Below are 22,982 nucleotides of genomic sequence, written 5' to 3' on the forward strand. Positions count from 1 at the left end.
TAGCCCTCCCTCCTAAGAACAATGTCTAATTGCTGACACAAAAAAGCTACGTTTGGAAAGAAATTGGTATGTTGATGAAGGACATGCTTAGACGAATAAACTATAAAGGGAAATAAATGGCTACAGTTGACACTTTTTAAGTTATTTCATGAAATGTTGTTTTTAGAAGTTACCCAGGTAGAGGATTATGGCATGGGGTTTCACACAAGTGTGTTAAAATCCATTTAATCAGTTTTATTTACAAATTCTTTAGAAAGTAGTACTTAAAAGCTATGTCTAGTTGTCAAATAATATGCAGGGAAATGGTGTTGCACATGTCACCATTAATATCTGCACTATGAGGAGATTTGATGTAAAGTCCCTCTTAACTCACCTGCACATAAATTTTCTTTGTTCTTTCTTTGTTGTTACTTTTCCATACAATCCATTATGTACAATTGCACTAAATATGTTTGGAATAATACAATATTTTAAATCCCAGCAGTCTTTAAAATGACATTCAGGAGCAAAAGGTTTTCAATGGTTGTTTTTAATTCATAAAAACAATAATTCATTGGAATATAATATTGGAATGGAATATAAATAATAACATTAGAATATAACATTTAATAACAATACCTTAACGAATTATGTGGCAACTCTCTTATGCTTCTAATTTGTGCCTGTAGGTCACAAATAAAGCTATCCCAAGGAAAATTGGAGCACAACTCATGAGCCCACCTTCGTCACTGCTCACACCTAATCCAGTCTCCACCTGTGACTGAAAACGGGGAGAGATGCCAATTGAAAAGCTCTCTTAAAAATGTAGATAGCTATCTAGCTATATGACATAAAATGCTGTGTAAAATAGCTAAAAGGCTATAAAGTTGCATTAACTGTAAAGTTATCAGTCACTAGTGGAAACATTTACAACTGATATTAAGTTACGTTAAGGTTGCTAGCTAGTATTCCTAGCAGTTTATGCTAACTAGCTAACTGGCTAGCATTTACTGCTTGTGAAGTTGCTAGTTAGTAAGTTAGCATAAACGAGTGCTAACTGGGCTAATCATTGTCTAAATGACAGGTAGAAAAACATTCATAACCATAAAGGGGTAACTAGCCCCTGGGGGCAGGTTGCCCCCAACACACTCATCCAACATATTACCACTTTCCTAAAAAGTTATCTAAATGTTTCTCTTTAAACAAGTGGATTATTTATCTTAAGGCTTTCCTACTTGTATATTAAAAAAAATATATAGATCTACCTTCACTGGAATACATCTACGACCTTTTCAAAATGTATGTTTTTGTGAATTACAGGGGAGGGCAGTTACCCTAGGGAGCTAGTTTCCCCCTATTACCCTATTCTATCCACATTATCAGCTAGTAGAATAACTTAAATGCAGCTGAAAGTCTATTATAGCCACACAAAAAAATTAACAAATAGCTAGGTTTCCATCCAATATTGCGTTATTTAGCAAGTGTCCACACTCTGGTGTGTCCCCACTCTGGTATTGGCAAGTGCGCTCTAGTCAACAGCGTTATCTGTGCACTGTTGGCTAGCCGCTAGAGCGCACATAGCCTATAGTCTATAATGAGATTATAATATGCATAAACATTATAATCTGTCCCTGCCGCTTTACAAAAGAGCGAGATTATTTTAATTTTTCAAACGGTAATCAAGCATTGATCATCATGTCACCAGAATAAGACCCTAGATATTTAATGGAAAGGAGCACCAAGCTCATCACCTTGCACTTTCACCACCCTATGGGAAGGGAGAATCAAGCTCATCCCCTTCCACTTTCACCACCCTGTGGGAAAGGAGAATCAATCTCATCACCTTGTACTCCCCCCCAGATTTATTCAATCTGTACCTTAATAAACTGCATGCTTTCCCGACGAGTCTTAGTGGGAGGACCACGCAAAATGTCATCGCGTGACTTTACTTCTATATGATGGTTATTTAATCAATATTTGAGCATAAGCATTTCCACCGGCATTTCTCTTATAATTCATTTACTGGCACAAAAAAAATCAATTTTGTCTAGCATATTTTGTTTAATCAACATTTGGAAAGTTCCGTTTCTATCAGGCCTGTAAGGACATGCTTTATCCGATATGTACTTTCCTCACATAAAAAGTTTGGATGTAAACCTGGTTAGTGATGGCGAGCACTTTTCTGTCACCCCCAGATGAATAGGAGAAACCTATTTATAGTTATCATTTGTGGTTAGTTATCAATATCTTTGCTGTCACATTCTCAACATTTAGGCTTTGTTTTCAATTTGGTGCTAAATAAAGCATAAACATGCAGTCAGGCATGCCACAATACATGCCATCATGGTGGGAGGAAAAACAGATCAAATCAAATTGTATTTGTCACATGCTTCTCAATAAGGATCGGACCATTTTTTTCAATTTACATCTAAAATGACATAGCCAAATATAACTGCCTATAGCTCAGGACCTGAAGCAAGGATATGCATATTCTTGATACCATTTGAAAGGAAACACTTTGAAGTTTGTGGAAATGTGAAATTAATGTAGGATAATATGACACATTAGATCTGGTAAAAGATAATACAAACCAAAAAACATGCGTTTTCTTTCTTTCCAGAGACAGCAGGGGTTCAAACTGTAGAACCAATTTCCTACATTTGAATATAACATTTGATTTTATCAAACAAAACTACTCTATATTTTATCTCTGGGACCCTTAGGATGACAAATCAGAGCAAGATTCAGAGGTGAATGTATCAAACTAGTTGCCGTGATGTGTTTTGTTGCTGTGCACTCTCCTCAAACAATAGCATGGTATTTTTTCACTGATTAACACAAATTTAAGCTTTATCCTCATATTAGACATGTCTATGTCCTGGAAAGTTGGCTGTTACTTACGTCATTCTAGACACATTAGCAACAACTGTCCCGGTTTAGGGACACCGATCCCATAGAGGAATAACAACAGGAATTGACTAACAGTAATATGCTTACTTACGGGTCCTTTTCCAACAATGCAGAATGAAAGATAAATATAGGCCTACATAAAATAGAAATAGTGACACAAGGAATAAATACACACTGAATAACAATTCCGTGATGATTTCATGGGATCCATCATTTCCTTAGAGAACTATGTAGCCTATCTATAATGATACATTGTTCATGTTCCTTTCACATGCAGTGCATTCGGAAAGTAGTCAGACCTCTTGATTTTTTTTATCTTACAGCCTAACAGACCCCTTGATCTTACAGCCTAATTCTAAAATGTATTAAATTGTTTTCCCACCTAATCAATCTACACACACCCCATAATGAGAAAGCAAAAACAGATTTTTAAACATTTTTGGTAATTTAGTATAAAAGTGAAATATCACAAGTATTCAGACCCTTCACTCAGTACTTTGTTGAAGCACCTTTGGCAGCGATTACAGCTTTGAGTCTTCTTGGGTATGACACTACAAGCTTGGATCACCTGTATTTGGGGAGTTTCTCCCATTCTTCTCTGCAGATCCTCTCAAACTCCGTTAGGATGGATATGGAGTGTCACTGCACAGCTATTTTCAGGTCTCTCCAGAGATGTTCGATCGGGTTCAAGTCCGGGCCACTCAAGGACATTCAGAGACTTGTCCCAAAGCCACTCCTGCATTGTCTTGGCTGTCTGCTTAGGATCATTGTCCTGTTGGAAGGTACACCTTTGCCCCAGTCTGAGGTCCTGAGTGCTCTGGAGAAGGTTTTTATCAAGGATCTCTCGTTGCTTTGCTCCGTTCATCTTTCCCTCAATCCTGACTAGTCTACCAGTCCCTGCCGCTGAAAAACATCCCCACAGCATGATGCTGCCACCACCATGCTTTACCGTAGGGATGGTGCCAAGTTTCCTCCAGATGTGACACTTGGCATTCAGGCCAAAGAGTTCAATCTTGGTTTCATCAGACCAAAGAATCTTGTTTCTCATGGTCTGAGAGTCCTTTAGGTGCCTGTTGGCAAACTCCAAGTGGGCTGTCATGTATCTTTTACTGAGGAGTGGTTTCCGTCTAGCCACTCTAACATAAAGGCCTGATTGGTGGAGTGCTGCAGAGATGGTTCTCCTTCTGGAAGGTTATCCCATCTCCACAGAGGAACTCTGTCAGAGTGACCATCCCCTGATTGCTCCGTTTGGCCGGGCGTCCAGCTCTAGGGAGAGTCTTGGTGGTTTCAAACTTCTTCCATTTAAGAACGACGGAGGCCACTGTGTTCTTGGGGACCTTCAATGCTGCAGACATTTTTTGGTACCCTTCCACAGATCTGTGCCTTGACACAATCCTGTCTCGGAGCTCTACAGACAATTCCTTCAATCTCATGGCTTGGTTTTTGCTCTGAAATGCACTGCCAACTGTGGGACCTTATATAGACAGGTGCGTGCCTGTCTATATTTCTAAAACACTTTTTTCGATTCGTCATTATGGGGTATATTTTAGAATACGGCTGTAACCAGTGGTGGAAAAAGAACCCGAATGTCATACTTGAGTAAAAGTAAAGATACCTTAATAGAAAATTACTCAAGTAAAAGTGTAAGTCACCCAGTAAAATACTACTTGTGTAAAAGTCTAAAAGTTTTTGGTTTTAAATATACTTAAGTATCAAAAGTACAAGTATAAATAATTTAAAATTGCCTATATTAAGCAAACCAGACGGCACAATGTTCTTGTTTTTATTTTATTTCGTATAGCCAGGGGCACACTCCAACACTCAGACATAATTTACAAACTAAGCATTTGTGTTTAGTGAATCCACCAGATTAGAGGCAATAGGGGTGACCAGGGATGTTTTCTTGATAAGTGCATGAATTTAACAATTTCCTGTCCTGCTAGCAATTCAAAATACAATCAGTACTTTTGGGTGTCAGGGAAAATGTATGGAGTAAAAAGTACATTATTTTCTTTAGGAATATAGTGAAGTAAAAGTTGTCAAATATAAATAGTGAAGTAAAGATATCCCAAAAAACGAATTAAGTAGTACTTTAAAGTATTTTTATTGAAGCACTTTACACCACTGACTGTAACATAACAAAATGTGGAAAAAGTCAAGGGGTCTGAATACTTTCCGAATGCACTGTAAGCCAACAATACAGAGGAGTAATGTGTCTACACATTATGCACTGTATTTTATGAACTAGGTTACATGACAGGCCAGCACCCATAAACCAACTAAGCCAATAGCTCAATAATCTGTAACCAGGAACAATCATGATTGACTATTGTCCTAAATGACCCATCTGCCCATCTATGTCAGATAGTTATTGTCAAATATGTAGTTAAACATGAAAGTGGTAACTAACACACGGTGTTTGTTATGAATTAATTACTTAAATACGGGCATTTTCTTGAATGGTATTTTACAGACCAGTTAATATTCAATACTGGCAAAGACAAACATATTTGCTTAAATTTTTGTGTTTCTTGTGATATTATAATGTAATAAATATGAAATGTCAATATCCAATTAATTATATTACTCCAAATCGATTGCCAAATTCTCTATCACGACTATGGAACTCTGCGATAGCACCATCCGTGACTGCGCAAACCGACGCCCGTAAACATCTCGTTAGGTCAACGTTAGCGAAAGCAGCTAACTAGCCTTACTCTTGAGCACTGCAACAGTAGCAGCCATTTCTGAAATCTGAAAACAAAAGGTAAGACGAGAACCTATTCAAAAAGTGTCACGTTAGCTAGCTACTATTAAAAACAGGCAGATGGGTGCCTCTGTGACTAGTTAACAAGCAACCAACTGCTCCTCACTATGCAAGCTAGCTAGTAGCAGACCGTTAACACTGGATGCTTCAATATGTCTGTCGTCGTAACGTGCGTGCCGTGCTCGGTAAAGATTACGTTATTTTATCACCACGACGTAGCGTTCGCTTTCTGTACGTGAACTGTCAAGCTAAAACGTAGCTACAGCCTGTGAAATGGAATTTCTAATGTATGGTTTATCTAGCATTGTAAAATATCCAGCTGAATAAGTCTCCCTATCTGTATCGGCATGCCCTGTTTGGGCCTGGTTTGCTTGCTAAACACTTAGCTAGCTAACTAGCTAGCTACTTAGCAAACTTCTTACGCCATAAATATGGTTGTTGCTAGCTACAGCACAGAAAAAGCTGCAATGAGAACTGTGTAGGTAACAACTAGCTAGCTCGCTCAATAATAGCATTGGTGTGATATTTATTAGTTAGCCAGGCCCTCTCCACAACATTTATCACTAACTGCACTAGCTAGCTAACAAGCTAGTTTAGCTACGTAGCCAATTGAAACGGGCCTATTAAAGCCAAGCTTATGATCCCTACCACCATAATCACCCCTGTAAGGCCAGTTGGTGGTAGCCACAATGAAGTGCCCAATAGCTCCTGTTAATTGCCAATAGCCCACCTCATCTCGTGCAAGCTAAACCAGCCTTGAAGACATTGAAGGGAGATGTGCTCTTGAATTACAAATGTTATCATTAGCACACAACTGTGTCTTCGTATCACTTAGTGAGACCTCAACCTCCCTCATGGCATCATCTGAGGTCAATGTTCATGTGGAGGAGGTGGTAGTCGTGACAACGCCGGATGGAGCAGGGGAGGGCTCAGCTGCCGAAGTGAAGACTGTGCTGGTGGCTACAGAGCTGACCCAGATGGGGTGAGTGGTGGACACACTAGAGCTATGTATGAGGATCAGTGAATTCCCATGGCCGCTACTCCAGCCCAGCCAGGGAAGTGTTAGAGCCTGATACACAACGAATTAGTTGATCGTGTGTTTACCATACACACACCTCAGTCATTTGAGTCAGTGATACCCCTTAGGCCTATACCTTATGTTACATAACACTATTTAGTGATGAGTTCTTCCTAGTCAGGTTACATATATTCAAAAGGTCAACCCTACTAGTGGTAGTAGTTTTGTAATCAAGTCTACCACTACCAAAGATGGTTATAGACTAGTCTTTGGTAGTGGTACGCTTGATTGTACCCTCTCATCTGGGGTGCTGCATATTGTCTTTGGTTTAGCACTCACTGAAGTTTGTCTATGGTTTATAGACTCATTGGAGTTTCTCTGTATATATCCATTCAGGGAGGAACTTGCAGATGGAAGCATTGAGTCTGAAACCGAGGCCACCACCACTTTGACAAAGGAGGCAGTCTTAGGTAAAGTGTGAAGTTAGTCATTCAGAAAATATTCAGACCCCTTTGACTTTTTCCACATTCTGTTACGTTACAGCCTTATTCTAAAATTTATTAAATCGTTTTTTTTCTCATCAATCTACACACAATACCCCATAATGACAAAGCAAAAACAGGTTTTTAGACATTTTTGGAAATGTATAATAAAAAAATAAAAACTGAAATAGCACATTTACAAAAGTATTCAGACCCTTTACTCAGTACTTTGTTGAAGCACCTTTGGAAGCGATTAGACTCAAGTCTTCTTGGGTATGACACTACAAGCTTGTCACACCTGTATTTGGGGAGTTTCTCCCATTTCTTCTCTACATATACTCTCAAGCTCTGTCAGGTTGGATGGGGAGTGTCACTGCACAGCTATTTTCAGGTCTCTCCAGAGATGTTTGATCGGGTTCAAATCCAGGCTCTGGCTGGGCCACTCAAGGACATTCAGAGACTTGTCCCAAAGCCACTCCGCATGGTCTTGGCTGTGTGCTTAGGCTCGTTGGCCTGTTGGAAGGTTAACCATTGCCCCAGTCTGAGGTCCTGAGTACTCTCGAGCAGTTTTTCATCAAAGATCTCTCTGTACTTTGCTCCCTTCATCATACCCTCAATCCTGACTAGTCTGTGTCTCTGCCGCTGAAAAACATCCCCACAGCATGATGCTGCCACCACCTTGCTTCACCGTAGGGATGGTGCCAGGTTTCCTCCAGACGTGACGCTTAGCATTCAGGCCAAAGAGTTCAATCTTGGTTTCATCAGACCAGAGAATCTTGTTTCTCCTTTAAGAGCCTTTTGGCAAACTCCAAGTTCGTTGTCATTTGCCTTTTACTGAGGAGTGGCTTCCATCTGGCCACTCTACCATAAAGGCCTGATTGGTTGAGCGCTGCAGAGATGGTTGTCCTTCTGGAAGATTATCCCATTTACACATAGGAACTCTGGAGCTCTGTCGAAGTGACCATCGGGTTCTTGGTCACCTCTCTGACCAAGGCCCTTCACTCCTGATTGCTCAGTTTGGCCGGGCGGCCAGTCTTGGTGGTTCCAAACTTCCATTTAAGAATGATGGAGGCCACTGTGTTCTTGGGGACCTTCAATGCTGCAGAAATGTTTTGGTACCCTTGCCCAGATCTGTGCGTTGACACAATCCTGTCTCTGAGCTCTAGGCGCATCGGTTTGTGTCAAGAACTGCAATGCTGCTGGGTTTTTCATGCTCAACAGTTTACCGTGTGTATCAAGAATGGTCGACCACACAAAGAACGGTCAGCCAACTTGACAACTGTGGGAAGCATTGGAGGCAACATGGGCCAGCAACCCTGTGGAAAGCTTTCAAGGCCTTTGTAGAGTTTTTCTTGAATTATTCTTTATCTGGCATTAGAGCGTAAGCCTAAGCTTTAAGGCGTAACTGTAGTCACTCCAAATACACACCAAATGTGTCTGGGAAGTTAACGTCGATCCACTGAGGCAAAAAGGACAATGTCGGAGTATAGTTCAATAAGACAAAAGCATGCACAAGGTGTCATTGTTAGAATTGTTTTGTTTCAGCAAAACATTAGGCTACTGTTAAATAGGCCTAAATATTCAACAAAATAAATGAAGAAATGTTGAAGAAAAACGTCATTGTTCAAGAGAGAATTAAAAGGGAACTGTACAGTGCATTTTCTAAATTTGCAGGTGAGGGTCAGGTGCAGGTCTCAGATTTTCAATTTATCACATTCGGGCAGTTGTGAACGGGTTATTAGCAATTGCTGATGGGTGCGAGTGAACAAACAGCTGACCTGCACATCAGTACTGTATTTGTATTTTGAAACAATCAAATAAAAGGACTGAAGTGTTATGTGTTTGTCTTATCAGTGAAGCTGTCAGGTGAGATGGATGTGGAGGCTGACGTGGTCTACCCAGTCACCTGTGGGGACGTGAAGGCCACTCTGGTCTGGAAGAAGTTTGTTTGTCCAGGCATCAACATCAAATGTGTCCAAGTAAGTCTGATTAACTCACTTTAGCCATTTTTAAAAACTTAACTCAGTCCTATTGGATCATGATTTTGAGGTTACTTATTCCTTTGATATGCACACCAAGGAAGGAACCAGTGGAGGTACTGATTCCTGTTCATTTGGGACAAAACCTGAACTTGTCCAATAAGAAATGCTTGTTTTAATTTTTTTAGTGCACACCGTTTTGCTACGATGTGCACTAATGAAAACAACTCTGATGACATATGTCTGTTTATCTGTGTTCCAGTTCAATGAGCATCTCATCAGTCCCAAGGAGTTTGTCTATATGGCTGGGAAATCTACACTGAAAGACTGGAAGAGAGCCATCCGAGTGAACGGCACAATGATCAGGTCTGTGGCTTCGAAAGGATGCATATTTGGGTTTGCACAATACATTTATAATGTGAATCACATGGTCCTCCATGCAAGTAATCTATAATTCTTGTAGTTCCCACTGCTAAGCAAAGTGGAAATGTAGATCAAAAAGTTGGAGCATTCAAAGTTCTCATGCCCAAGTTATCCAAAACATGATCCTTTGTGCATGTAATCATTGTGCAGTTCTCAAATGTGCCACAAGATGGCACTATGACATAACATGATATCAGGTGATTTTTTAGGGCACTAGTTCAGTATGGCTGGCCTGGGTAGTGTTCATTAGGCACCAAACTGAAGAAAAACCATTAAATTGGACTAAAACGAGTGGCTTCCTGGAGTTATCCAATAAGAAACGCTTATTTTCGCTTTCCATTGCAAAACCTTTTAAAACATTTAACGTTGTGTGCCCTAATGCAGGGTTTTCAAAAATCTGTCCTGGGCCCCCCCCCCCCCTGGCTGGACGTTTTGGTTTTTGTCCTAGCACTACACAGCTGATTGAATAACCAACTCATCAAGTTTTTTAAGTTTTTTTATCAGCTTCGTAGTGTTGGGGCAAAAAACAAAACGTGTACCCAAGGGGTGCCTCATGACCGACTTTGGAAAACCCTTCCCTAATGAACATGACACTGCACTTTGTTGGAGAAAAAAATACTGTCTCTGATGCTGTCTTGCAGCTAAATAATGGTGTATAATACAACTCCCCATAGGAAAATCATGGACTCTGGTGAGCTGGATTTCTACCAGCATTCCAAAGTGTGCTCCAACACATGCCGCAGTACCAAGATTGACCTAGTGGGGACCAGAGTGTCACTCAGAAGCCAGCAGTCCACCGACTACGTCCCTGTCACCCCCTCCTCAGCCGACAGTAAGCGCACACACGCCTCGATTCCCTCAAACCCTCTTATGTGTGTCATTTTTTGTGTAAAATTGTAAGTTATTCAAAGCTTACGATTTTGTTGTTCTAGTGAACGGATCACAGGCCACGTTTCCAACAGAAGTATCATCAGACGAGACCACGGAATGGGTCACGGCCATAGGAGGTGACTTTGAACTCTGAGTTATAATTTTAAATGTCAAAAGTTTTTAGCCTGCCTTCTTCTTTCCAACTGACCACTAATGCTTAGAAATGAGGCTACGTGACCGCTCAAAGTTCAATAATCAGACAGGCAATCAGGTAATGGGCCAACTATTTGTCTAATCACCTGAGACGGTGCAAAAGCACTTAGATCCATTGACTGTTATAATTGTGACCATGTTGTACACGGACTCTCTATATACTGGCAATTCACAAGTCTAGCAATCCGGTTTAAACAGTGCTTTATCCAACTCTCTGAATATCTATTTGAGACTATATAGTTGATTGTATAGAAGCAACTCCATGGTGTGTGTTTGCATTGTTCCAGAGGACTCTGTGACATTCTGGAGGGGTCTGAAGGAAGCTGGGCTGCTGGAGGAGGTGGTGGAGGACTTCCAGAAGGAGATCCAGGAGGTGCTAAAGGGCATGCAGGAGCGCATCACCGAGCCTCCCCTGCAAGTTAATGGTCAGTTTCATATTGTTAGATGATCATAAGGGATATTTCACTCAAATATTTTAATAAAATGTACTAATGACGGTATTTCACTCTGTAATATTGCTATAATAGCTTGTATGTTTCTCCCATTTATTGAACATGCAGTCATGTGGGAGCTGTTGTTCTGCTGTCCTAATGCCATTCTAACTTCAACCCTGTCTTTTCATCTCCCTACTCTCTGTGTTGGACCTTGACTTCTCAGACGCTGTGCTGCTGAACAACATTGTGCAGAACTTTGGCATGCTCGACCTGGTTAAGAAGGTGCTGGCCAGTCACAAGAGCCAGATGGACCGATATAGGGAGCAGTATTCACGCAGTCTTGTCGGTGAGTTAAATGCTCACAATAACATTCTTCATTATTGTGTCTTTGAGTCCTTGTTTTGTGTTTTTATGGGGTTTTCTAGACAGTCTTTACACTCTCTTTTGTAGACATCATTGTTTTTGTTGCAACTCGCTTAGAAGCAGCTCCTTGAGCAAATAATGGGAAATGTTACTGTTTGGCCTAGGTGTGTATTAAGTTTGACCGCTTTCTCTTGCCGTAGCTCTGGAGCAGCAGTGTGACGAGCACAGGAAACGTGCCAAGGAGCTGAAAAGCAAATCCCAACACCTCAACAATGTCCTCATGACCCTGACCCCCGTGGCCACGCCACCCACGCCCAAACGCCCCCGCCTCACCCGCGCCGTCTCAGGCCCCGCCGTTATGTCCAGCGCCCCCACCCAGATCACCCTGCCCCTCACCCAGCTGACGGGCCTGCCTGCTGGGTGCAAAGTTCTCTCGATGGGTGGCGCGGTTGGTGCCGGCCAGCAGACCTACACGGTGCTGACATCTCCTGTGGGCGAGTTGGGCCCAGATGCCTCCAATCTGACGGTACTCTCTTCAGCCGCCGCCGTTCAGGAGGGCACCGCCGCCACCACGGCCTTCATCAAGATGGTCAGCCCGGGCTACCAGCTAATCACGCTGCCTGCCGCGCTGGGAACCCAGCTACACGGCCTGGCAGGGGGCACGCTCCAGGGCACCCCCACCATGGTGGCAATGCCCATGGGTAACAACACGCTGCAGGGCATGGCAGCAGTCACAGCATTGGAGACACAGGTGGACGTTCAGGTGCAGGAAGCCAAGGAGACGTTGGAGGTGGAGAGTTAGAGAGATGTACTACTCCTATATTATTACACACACACAGCAGGAACTGAGGCCCCGTTTGTCCTCACTGGTTTAAGTGCTGGAACCAGTGTAGGTCTAGTGGTGTTGAACTATGAAGCACCCATCTCAGTAAAACTTTATAAAGATGACTTTAAAAAAGTATAACAACGTATACATGCACTGCCCGTTTTAGTCTAAGAACCAGCACGTGTGTGTATGTCTTTTCCCAACATGCAAGTAGATGCCATCCCTGCTCAAAAGTCATGACCTTAGCTCTTCTCAGGTGTCCATTTTCACTGGGGTCTACGTGCCATGTTTACATTATTTCTTTACATTATGTTAAAAATGTAGATTCTACAAATGCTCATCTTTCAATGTCAGAATTATTTTTCATTTCAAGCAATGAATTAACTGTATATATCTTTTTGTTGAATATTACAATACATTTAATTATATTGGGTTTTGAAAATGAGATGCAAGATTTCGCTCACACAGTATCAGCGCATGTGCGCGGGTTCGCTTCAGGCTGTTAGAGCGTGGCAGCCAGGGAACCAAAACAGCAGAGAAGTTGAGCCTTGTGCTTCAACGCTCTTAGTGGTTGCAGAAATTAACGAACAATGCTGTTTACTTAATGCATCTATGTCATATCGCTGAGTCTACCTTTTAAAGCTTTGAACAAATTGAAAGTGAACATACTGGTAGTTTTGTTGAACTTGTAAGAGTGTACACTTTGTAAATAAATTTGCTAAATTCTTCAATCTTTGTAATTTGTTAGGGCTATGAGTTGTCGATTAGAACAGGTCAATGTTAGTCGTGTTTCCACTGTAGTGTGCTCTGAAATAACTGAAATCTACAGTGCATTCGGAAAGTATTCAGACCTCTTCGCTTATTTCACATTTTGTTACGCTACAGCCTTATTCTAAAATGGATTCAATTGTTTTTTGACTCAATCTACACACTATACCCAATAATGACAAAGAAAAACAGGTTTAGTAATATTTGCTCATTTATTCCAAATAAAAAAACTGAACTCACATCAACATAAGTATTCAGACCCTTTACTTTGTTGAAGCAACTTTGGCAGTGATTACAGCCTCGAGTCTTGGATGTAATGCTACACTACAAGCTTGGCACACCTGTATTTGGGGAGTTTCTCCCATTCTTCTCTGCAGATCCTCTCAAGCTCTGTCAGGCTGGATGGGGAGTGTCCGCTGCACAGCTATTTTCAGCTCTCCAGAGATGTTCGATCGGGTTCACTCAGAGCTAGGGTTGCACATTTTGGGGAGTATGAATATTCAGAGGTGGAAACTTTCCGTGGGAATATATGGGAATTAACGGAAATATATGCAAATGAATACCATTTAAATGTAGATGTTTTTTGCTTTGGATATATTTACCATATCATATGGAGACAAACATAAACCTTTTCATAAGTAGACATTGCAAATGATTAAATCCTAACAATAGAAATAAAAAAGACTAGTTAACTAATTTAATTAAAGTTCAATTTGTGACTTCACATGGGATGATTTCACTTAACAACAAAAGAAAGGGAATACTGCATGATCCCCATCGCATCTCCCCAAAATATTTTCAAAATAAAATGATAGTCTAGAAAATAAAGCTTTGGTTGTCTTCCTCTCAGGCTTCCATGTCTTCTCCCTGGACCTCCTAAATGTCCACCTCTTGAACATCAGACTCTGAGGCCTCATCTTCACGGTCACTTTCCAACCTTGTTGAGGATGGCTCGTTGTCAGGCTCAAAAAGCCTCAAATTTGCCCCGATGGCCACCAATCTTTCCATTCTTGTATTGGTCAGCCTGCTGCGTGCTTTGGTGTGTGTGTTCCCAAACAAAGACCAGTTGCGCTCTGAGGCGGCTGATGTTGGTGGGATTTGGAGGATGATGGAGGCAACAGGGGAAAGAGCCTCAGATCCACAAAGTCCCTTCCACCAGGTGGCTGATGAGATATGTTGGCACGACTGCCATATTGCATCTCCATCCCAAAGGCCTTGCTTGGAAGTTGCCCTCATCCAGGCCAAGATGGCGAGACACGGTAGTGATGACACCATAGGCCTTGTTGATCTCTGCATCAGACAGGATGCTCTTGCCAGCATACTTGGGGTCCAACATGTACGGTGCGGCGTGTATGGGCTTCAGGCAGAAGTCTTCATGCTTTTTGATGTATTTCAGAACTGCAGTTTCCTCTGCTTGGAGCAACAGTGAAGTGGGCAGGGCAGTATGGATTTCTTCTCTTACATCTACAAGCAGAGTCTGAACATCAGACAGGATGGCATTGTCTCCTTCAATCTGTGCAATGGCTACTGCTATAGGTTTCAGATGTTTCAGGCTGCTTACCACTCTCTCCCAAAATACATAATCCAGGAGGATAATCTTGATGGGGCTGACCATATAGGCAGACTGTGATATGGTCATTTCTTGGAGAGACTCCTTCCCCTCCAGGAGACTGTAAAACATGATGACAACACCACCCCAACGGGTGTTGCTGGGCAGCTTCAATGTGGTGCTCTTATTCTTCTCACTTTGCTTGGTGTGGTAGATTGCTGCTATAACTTGATGACCCTTCACATACCTAACCATTTCCTTGGCTCTCTTGTTAGTGTATTCATTGTTTTCAGTGCCATGACGTGCTTGAAGAGCAGATTCAATGCTTGAGCAGCACAGCCAACGGGTGTGATGTGAGGGTAGGACTCTTCCACTTTTGACCAAGCAGCCTTCATGTTTGCAGCATTGTATGTCACCAGTGCAAATACCTTCTGTGGTCCAAGGTCACTGTTGACTGCCTTCAGCTCATCTGCAATGTAGAGGCCGCTGTGTCTGTTGTCCTTTGTGTCTGTGCTCTTAAATACTGGTTGAGGGGTGGAGATTATATAGTTAATTATTCCTTTCCCACGAACATTTGACCACCCATCAGAGATGATTGCAATACAGTCTGCTTTCTCTATGATTTGCTTGACCTTCACTTGAACTCTGTCGAACTCTGCATCCAGCAAATGAGTAGATAAAGCATGTCTGGTTGGAGGGGTGTATGCTGGGCGAAGAACATTCAGAAATATCTTCCAATACACATTGCTGTGAGCATCTGAGGTGAACCAGCTGCATACACTCGAGCAAGACATTCCTCAGCATTTCTCTGACTACGTTCCTCCATGGAGTCAAAAAAACTTCTGATCCCAGGAGGACCATGAGCTGTTGCTATCGATACGGTGTCTGAATATATAATTTCACCTCGAATAGAAGTAGAGGGACTTTTGTCAGAGGTTGCTTGTTGTGAGCGCTGAGGGAACTTTATGCACTTGGCCAGATGATTCTGCATCTTTGTTGCATTCTTCACATATGATTTGGCACAGTATTTGCAAATGTACACAGCTTTTCCTTCTACATTAGCTGCAGTGAAATGTCTTCACACATCAGATAGTGTGGCATTTTCTGTGGCATTTTCCTATAAAGATTTTAAAAAGGAGTAATAAAAAACGAATACAATTCCATGTACAGATAAATAGTTAAGCAGTTAGATTAAACATCTCATTTGTAAGATAAATGTTTTAAAATGAAACATGTATGGAAACAGGTGAATTAACACTCTTCAGTTAGCAGGCTCAAGCAAGCTAAAACCCACATGGTAGCAAAAACTAACTAGCAGAAATTGTTAACAAGTTAGAAATTATTTAAACACACTTTGCTGTAGGCTACTATTGACTAGTTAACAAAAAATCATGTATGTCATATAAAATATATTATAAAATACACCCCACCCAGTATTATAATCAAAACTTACCAGAAAGCATGTAGTCCTTGGCTAAGACAGTGTAGTAGTGTGGGCTCAATAGCATCTCATTAGTGTAAAGATCTTGAGAATCAGCTATACATGTGATGCACTGTGCATGCAGAGGGTTGCAATTCCATTTAATTGGGGATAGTTTAACCAAAATATGCCACAAGACCTAGAATTGCCTTATGTGTATCCCACAAAAAAGGTTCCCTGTTAAAAGCTAACTTTTTTGATGAATTTAAGCAAAATAACCACAATTCCCGGGCTTTCCCATGGAAAGTTTCCGACCCTTTGCAACCCTAGTCAAGGCTCTGGATGGGCCACTCAAGGACATTCAGAGACTTGTCTCGAAGCCACTCCTGCGTTGTCTTGGCTGTGTGCTTAGGGTCGTTGTCTTGTTGTAAGGTGAACTTTCGCCCCAGTCTAAGGTCCTGAGCGCTCTGGAGCAGGTTTTCATTAAGGATCTCTCTGTACTTTGCTCCGTTTATTTTTCCCTCGATCCTGACTAGTCTACCAGTCCCTGCCGCTGAAAAATATCCCCACATCATGATGCTGCCACTAGCATGCTTCAACATAGGGATGGTGCTAGGTTTCTCCAGAGATTACGCTTGGTATTCAGGCCAAAGAATAAAATGTTGGTTTCGTCATACCAAAGAATCTTGTTTCTCATGGTCTGATAGTCCTTTAGGTGCCTGTTGGCAAACTCCAAGCGGGCTGTCATGTGCTTTTTAGTGAGGAGTGGCTTCCGTCTGGCCACTCGACCATAAGGCCTGATTGGTGAAGTGCTGCAGAGATAGTTGTCCTTGTGGAAGGTTCTCCCATATCCACAGAGGGACTCTGGAGCTCTGTCAGAGTGACCATTGGGTTCTTGGTCACCTCCCTGACCAATGAACTTCTCCCAATTGCTCAGTTTGGCCAGGTGGCCAGCTCAAGGAAGAGTCTTGGTGGTTCCAAACCTTTTTCCATTTAAGAATGATGGAGGCCACTGTGTTCTTGGGGACCTTCAATGCTGCAGAAATGTTTTGGTAGCCTTCCCCAGATCTGTACCTCGACACAATCCTGTCTCAGAGCTCTACAGACAATTCCTTTGACCTCATGGCTTGGTTTTTGCTCTGACATGCACTGTCAACTGTGGGAGCATATATAGAAAAGGGTGTGCCTTTCCAAATCATGTCCAACCAATTTAATTTACCACAGGTGGACTCCAATCAAAATGTAGAAACATCTCAAGGATTATCAATGGAAACAGGATGCACCTGAGCTCAATTCTGAGTCTCATAGCGAAGGGTGTGAATAATCATGTAAATAAGGTGAATAAACTTGCAAAAATGTTAAAAACCTGTTTTCACTTTGTCATTATGGGATATTGTGTGTAGATTGATGAGGAACATGTTTTATTTCATCAATTTTAGAATAACGCTGAAACGTAACAAAATGTGGCAAAAGGGAAGGGGTCTGAATACTTTCCGAATGCACTGTATATGTCAAATACAGAATGCTATCTGATTTATGGCCTCATAGCCATTACTGGAAAAATGTAAGTATTTTGTTTAAGGCCTTTATTTTTATTTGTAAACCTGTTTTCTCAATTCATCATGAAATCAATAATTTAAAATAACTTTTTATAACATGCAGTACCAGTCAAAAGTGTGGACACACCTACTCATTTAAGGGTTATTCTTTATTTTTACTACATTCTACATTGTAAAAAAATTGTGAAGACATTAGTACTATGAAATAACACATGGAATCATGTGGTAACCAAAAAAGTGTTAAACAAATCAAAATATATTTTATATTTGACATTCTTTAAAGTAGCCACCCTTTGCCTTGATGAAAGCTTTGCACACTCTTGGCATTCTCTCAACCAGCTTCATGAGGTAGTCACCTGGAATGCATTTCAATTAACAGGTGTGCCTTGTTAAAAGTTAATTTGGGGAATTTCTTTCCTTCTTAATGCGTTTGAGCCAATCAGTTGTGTTGTGACAAGGTAGAGGTGGTATACATAAGATAGCTCTATTTGGTAAAAGACCAAGTCCATATTATGGCAAGAACAGGTCAAATAAGTAAAGAGAAATGACAGTCCATCATTACTTTAAGACATGAAGGTCAGTCAATATGTGCAGTCGCAAAAACCATCAAGCGCTATGATGAAACTGGCTCTCATGAGGACCACCACAGGAAAGGAAGACCCAGAGTTTCCTCTGCTGCAGAGGATAAGTTGATTCGAGTTAATAACTGCACCTCAGAAATTGCAGCCCGAAAAATGTTTCACAGAGTTCAAGTAACAGACACATCTCAATATCAACTGTTCAGAGGAGACTGCGTGAATCAGGCCTTCATGGTCGAAATGCTGCAAAGAAACCACTACTAAAGGAGACCAATAATAAGAAGAGACTTGCTTGGGCCAAGAAACACGAGCAATGGACATTAGACTGATGGAAATCTGTCCTTTGGTCTGATGAGTCCAAATTTTAGATTTTCTGTTTCAACCACCCTGTCTTTGTGAGACGCAGAGTAGGTGAACAGATGATCTCCGCATGTGTGGTTCCCACCGTGAAGCATGGAGGGGGAGGTGTGATGGTGTGGGGGTGCTTTGCTGGTGACACTGTCTGTGATTTATTTAGAATTCAAGGTACACTTATCCAGCATGCCTACCACAGCATTCTGCAGCGATACCCCATCCCATCTGGTTTGCGATTAGTTGGACTATCATATGTTTTTCAACAGGACAATGACCCAAAACACACCTCCAGGCTGTGTAAGGGCTATTTGGCCAAAGAGAGTGATGGAGTGTTGCTTCAGATGACCTGGCCTCCACAATCACCCAAACGCAACCCAATTGTGATGGTTTGGGATGAGTTGGACGGCAGAGTGAAGGAAAAGCAGCCAACAAGTGCTCAGCATATGTGGGAACTCCTTCAAGACTGTTGCAAAAGCATTACTCATGAACCTGGTTGAGAGAATGCCAAGAGTGTACAAAGCTGTCATCAAGGCAAAGGGTGGCTACTTTGAAGAATCTATTTGTTTAACCCTTTTTTGGTTACTACATGATTCCATATGTGTTATTTCATAGTTTTAATGTCTTCACTACTATTCTACAATGTAGAAAATAGTACAAATAAAGAAAAACCCTTGAATGAGTAGGCGTTTTCAAACTTTTGACTGGTACTGTATTTTTCTTCTGATTAGAAACAGGGTTTAGAGTTGTTTTGTGCGAGAATTTCATCACTTGTCTTCTCTAATTCACCACATGATCATGCCCCAGCTTGATTGGCAAGCATACAAGCAAGCTAGTATAGTTGACTCGTAAATGTCACCGGCTAGTCGTGCTGCAATGAAATAGGTAAGCTTGACGTTTTGATGTTGAAATATGGCGTGTTTTAGCACAGTCAATGTTTTTATTTTTTAACTTCGTTACCTGCTTGGAAGTCTGTTATATTATTTCATCGGTACGTTACAATAGCTTGCCTATACGTTTTCTAAACACGTTTTCAGACGTGTCGCTATGCCACTAGCCCCTCACCTTGATATCAGAATTTACCGATAGGGGGCGCTGAAGTCTTAACTTTGTTTCTCCGTATATTCATATTTGGCCAGCAACTGCCCGCAGGTGCGTTGGCTTTGGGTGCACTACGGCGTATGAAGTCAGATGACATCAAACCTGGATAACAGTTGCTGGACTCAATGGTGACCGCTCAACAGTGAGTTTGATATGTCCTTGTATCCATGTCATTGATTTAAGTTGATGGGAATATTATGCTTCAACTTAAAATGTTTGATGGATTCTTAGAATAGCCATTGCAATCAGTGAACTTCAAAGGCTACAACATTTTATTCAATGTTTTATTCAATGTAAATCATTCGAGCGGACTCCTGATCGTGAATGCGATCTCCATGGTTGTGAAATGCACCACGAGCCTTTGTGCATTGGCGCTCCCTATGCTCAACGCTCCGCGCTGTCCTCTTGGCACCGAAGGCCTACTCTTGGGCTACTCGTCCACAAGATGGTGCTAGTACACTTCCACTCACCCTCACAATTCAATTTAGTTGGGTGATTGATTTTAAATTAAGAAATGTATTTTCATGTTAAAAATTTGACCACTGATGTAAAGGTCCATATCGCATTCGTGTATGTATTATTTTCTCTCCGAATGGTAACAGGTCGTTGGTGGTGGCCAAGAATGTGTCTGCGTCTTTACGCGTTTGGTCACCTTTGGCGCTACAAGGTGAATGGCAAGATGTCGATTTCATTTTTGTAGGCTATGTTGTATGGTAGCCTGCGTACATAAATCAGGTGTGCGTGTGGGTGGTTGTGTGCTCGCGTTCAATGAGTCATTTTGGAGTTTGATAATCAATTCGCCTAGACATTTTTTTCATTCAAGCGACACAAACATGTTTTACTTACGACTTTGACAAATAAAGTATTTATTCATTGATTTATTAAACAAGCATCATATATTGTAATAAATAATATTTTACTAATAACACAGAAATTAATTGTTTCGTCACGGGTAATTCCGTCACACAGAAAGCTTTTAAACATGACTGACACAAGCAGGTAGGCCTATTGGCCTTTGCTTTACAGATATGAAATCTGCCGCAACAATGTGCAACCAGGTAAGCAGTAGGCTATAGGTAGCACACATACGGATAATCGTGAGAATTCAAGTGAATTAGCGAAAGAAGTTCGTTTTTTCTATAGACCAAAGTCATCGTATGAACTAGGCTCCTCATCTGAACGAACGGACAATTTGTAGTGGCGACGTAGAAAGCCACCGTACCTCTTCTGATTGTCCCACTTCAAGGTGTTCAAGTTGTTCAACTTTGGCCGAATCCTTCGCATGAAACCTCCATATCGCTTTTGTAACTCCTCTCGACTACCTTGCTCCCTGGAGTCACTTCTCTTTGACTTTGTCTTTGGACCAAATTTGCGTAAAAACCCTCCGTAACGTTTGACCTTGTTTATTGCTGCTTCATCATCATTGAACACTCCCATCTCGTTTTCAGAATCAACATCTCCGCCCTGATCGTCCTCCGAAAACTCCGAGAGGTCTCTCTCTCCAAATTTTCTAAGCAAGTCCTCGTATTTCTTAGGGAACGCGTACGCTCCTTTATAAACGCCATTTTCGCGCCACGGAGAGGTTAACAATTTGTTTTTGTTTTTGTCAATTCGTTTAATGAATCCACCATAACGCTTGACCACGTTTGCAATTGAAGCGTCTTGGTCGTCCTCCCTCTCTGGCGTGGTCCGCGGACCCGCATCTTCATCGCTGAACTCCGAGCCCACTGCGCGGGATTGTAGAGTCTTCCCGCATTTGTCTAACTCGGCCGTGGTCAGTAGAGTTCCCTCACATTCCAAGGTACAAGTCTGAAAGGAAAATGCAAAGAGCAGTGAGCAAAAATCGGCCAATTTACTAACCACATTATGAGAAGGCTAGAAAATAAAAATAGTAGGCAGAAAGAGAATCATATATTTACCTACACTCAGTTCTATGTCTTTGTTTGTTTACTACAGAAAACATTTAATCTGAGTTTGTCATTAATGTGTGCCCCCAGGCTTCTGTAGAACACATTTGGGAAAAATGGCAAGTTTGTCTGAAGACAATTCTCACTCGCTTCCACAATCCACGCGCGCTCTCCATGGTGCTGAAATGGGCCACGAGCCTTTGCGCACTGCCACAACAAGCTCAACGCTCCACGATATTTGATAACAAAAATTACACCATCATAGATACATAAACACACATCAACGTAAAACAACACTTTCTGTTTGTTTCCATTGGATAAAAGCAAAGTTATCTTGTCATGATGTAAAGCAAATCTTACCAGACTGTTGACTGGGATGTCTGTATTGAGGATTTGTTGCGCGCATTGCAGACACTGGGAAGAGCAGTCTGCTTGGGTCGAAGATGGCAAGCTAAGTATCAACACCAGGACATACCACTCCATTTTGCCAAATCCCTGAAATGAAAGAGAAAACGTGAAGAAAATGTAATGTTCACTTGCCAGGGAAAATGTAACACTTGCCTATGAGATTTAGACTTATTACAGATTTGTTTTTAAATATCCCTCGACAATAAGCATGTATTTCTTTTTAACTTTGACTAGTCTTTGTTTCAATTCCATGTTAGTGGCACAACTTTTCTCTCTTTTTATTGATCAAGCGCCATGCGTAATGGTGTGGCCACCACGCTATTCAATTAGTGTACGATGTTAACTGCCAACAGTTTACCAAATTGTAATAGGCTAGTATAACTCTTCCCGGGAGCATTTTTATTAATAAACAGGACATTTGCAAGTCCATTACTGATTATAAAATACAGTAATTGCGAGTAACAGCTGCAATCACACGACTAACAAATGTTATTATTTGGAAATATTATAACGCCAGTACAACACGGTAATAATCAGACTGACAAAAATAGAATAATAAATAAAATGTAAATACCGCAGTAATGTTGGATAATTGTTTCAACCCAGGCGTGGAAAGGTGCAGGTGGAACAGGAGCGCATATGATGCAAGTCAGTGTATGTTCTTCCCCAACAGTTGTTTTTCTTTTGACTGGCTTGTCGTCTGTCTTTTTATTGACGGAATCTTCGTCGTGTCACTGAAGAACATCAGAATAGCTTCTATTAAGTGACCAATGGGAGATAAATATTGCGCAAATAAGCCCACTCGTGCCCGTCACCGCCTCTCTCCCTCCCCCTCTCTATTTTCTGACGCCCACTCACCATTCGCTTCAGAAACTTGGCAACTCAATAATCACACACGTTCTAGCACATTCATAGAGGTTATTGGGTTACAATAGGTAATTGCGAGGAGTTGCACTTTCAATAGGGTTCTTGAATGGTCATAACGGCATATGTTTTCTTTGTGTCAAGTAGTGTAAACAGGAAGTCTTCAATATAGAGAAATCACAATGAGCTTTATTTCAAGATTAAATCCTGGTA

General features: G+C 41.4%; 2 protein-coding genes across 3 annotated transcripts; one reads left to right on the forward strand and one right to left on the reverse strand.

Annotated features, from left to right (window-relative positions):
- Nucleotides 1-5,527: 5,527 nt before the first annotated feature.
- Nucleotides 5,528-12,995, forward strand: LOC111966371 (glucocorticoid modulatory element-binding protein 2). 2 transcript variants are annotated; one of them, XM_023990955.2, is made up of 10 exons: nucleotides 5,528-5,656; nucleotides 6,492-6,638; nucleotides 7,071-7,144; nucleotides 9,011-9,135; nucleotides 9,398-9,501; nucleotides 10,233-10,390; nucleotides 10,491-10,565; nucleotides 10,929-11,066; nucleotides 11,299-11,421; nucleotides 11,639-12,995. In XM_023990955.2, the coding sequence occupies exons 2-10, from the start codon at nucleotides 6,511-6,513 to the stop codon at nucleotides 12,238-12,240; spliced, it is 1,527 nt and encodes a 508-aa protein (XP_023846723.1). In that variant the 5' UTR covers nucleotides 5,528-5,656; nucleotides 6,492-6,510; the 3' UTR covers nucleotides 12,241-12,995. The 2 variants fall into 2 exon arrangements, with proteins under 2 accessions (XP_023846723.1, XP_023846724.1); XM_023990956.2 differs by lacking the exons at nucleotides 5,528-5,656; nucleotides 7,071-7,144 and having other exon boundaries at nucleotides 6,550-6,638.
- Nucleotides 12,996-20,453: 7,458 nt separating this feature from the next.
- On the reverse strand, nucleotides 20,454-22,614 carry pdyn (prodynorphin). The gene is made up of 3 exons (XM_023990506.2): nucleotides 22,480-22,614; nucleotides 21,858-21,992; nucleotides 20,454-21,399 (listed from the first exon to the last, which is right to left on the reverse strand). Exons 2-3 carry the CDS (start codon nucleotides 21,978-21,980, stop codon nucleotides 20,728-20,730), a joined length of 795 nt encoding a protein of 264 aa, XP_023846274.1. The 5' UTR covers nucleotides 21,981-21,992; nucleotides 22,480-22,614; the 3' UTR covers nucleotides 20,454-20,727.
- Between the last annotated feature and the right edge of the window lie 368 nt (nucleotides 22,615-22,982).

Source organism: Salvelinus sp. IW2-2015, linkage group LG7 (assembly GCF_002910315.2).
Source record: "Salvelinus sp. IW2-2015 linkage group LG7, ASM291031v2, whole genome shotgun sequence".
Taxonomy (NCBI): domain Eukaryota; kingdom Metazoa; phylum Chordata; class Actinopteri; order Salmoniformes; family Salmonidae; genus Salvelinus; species Salvelinus sp. IW2-2015.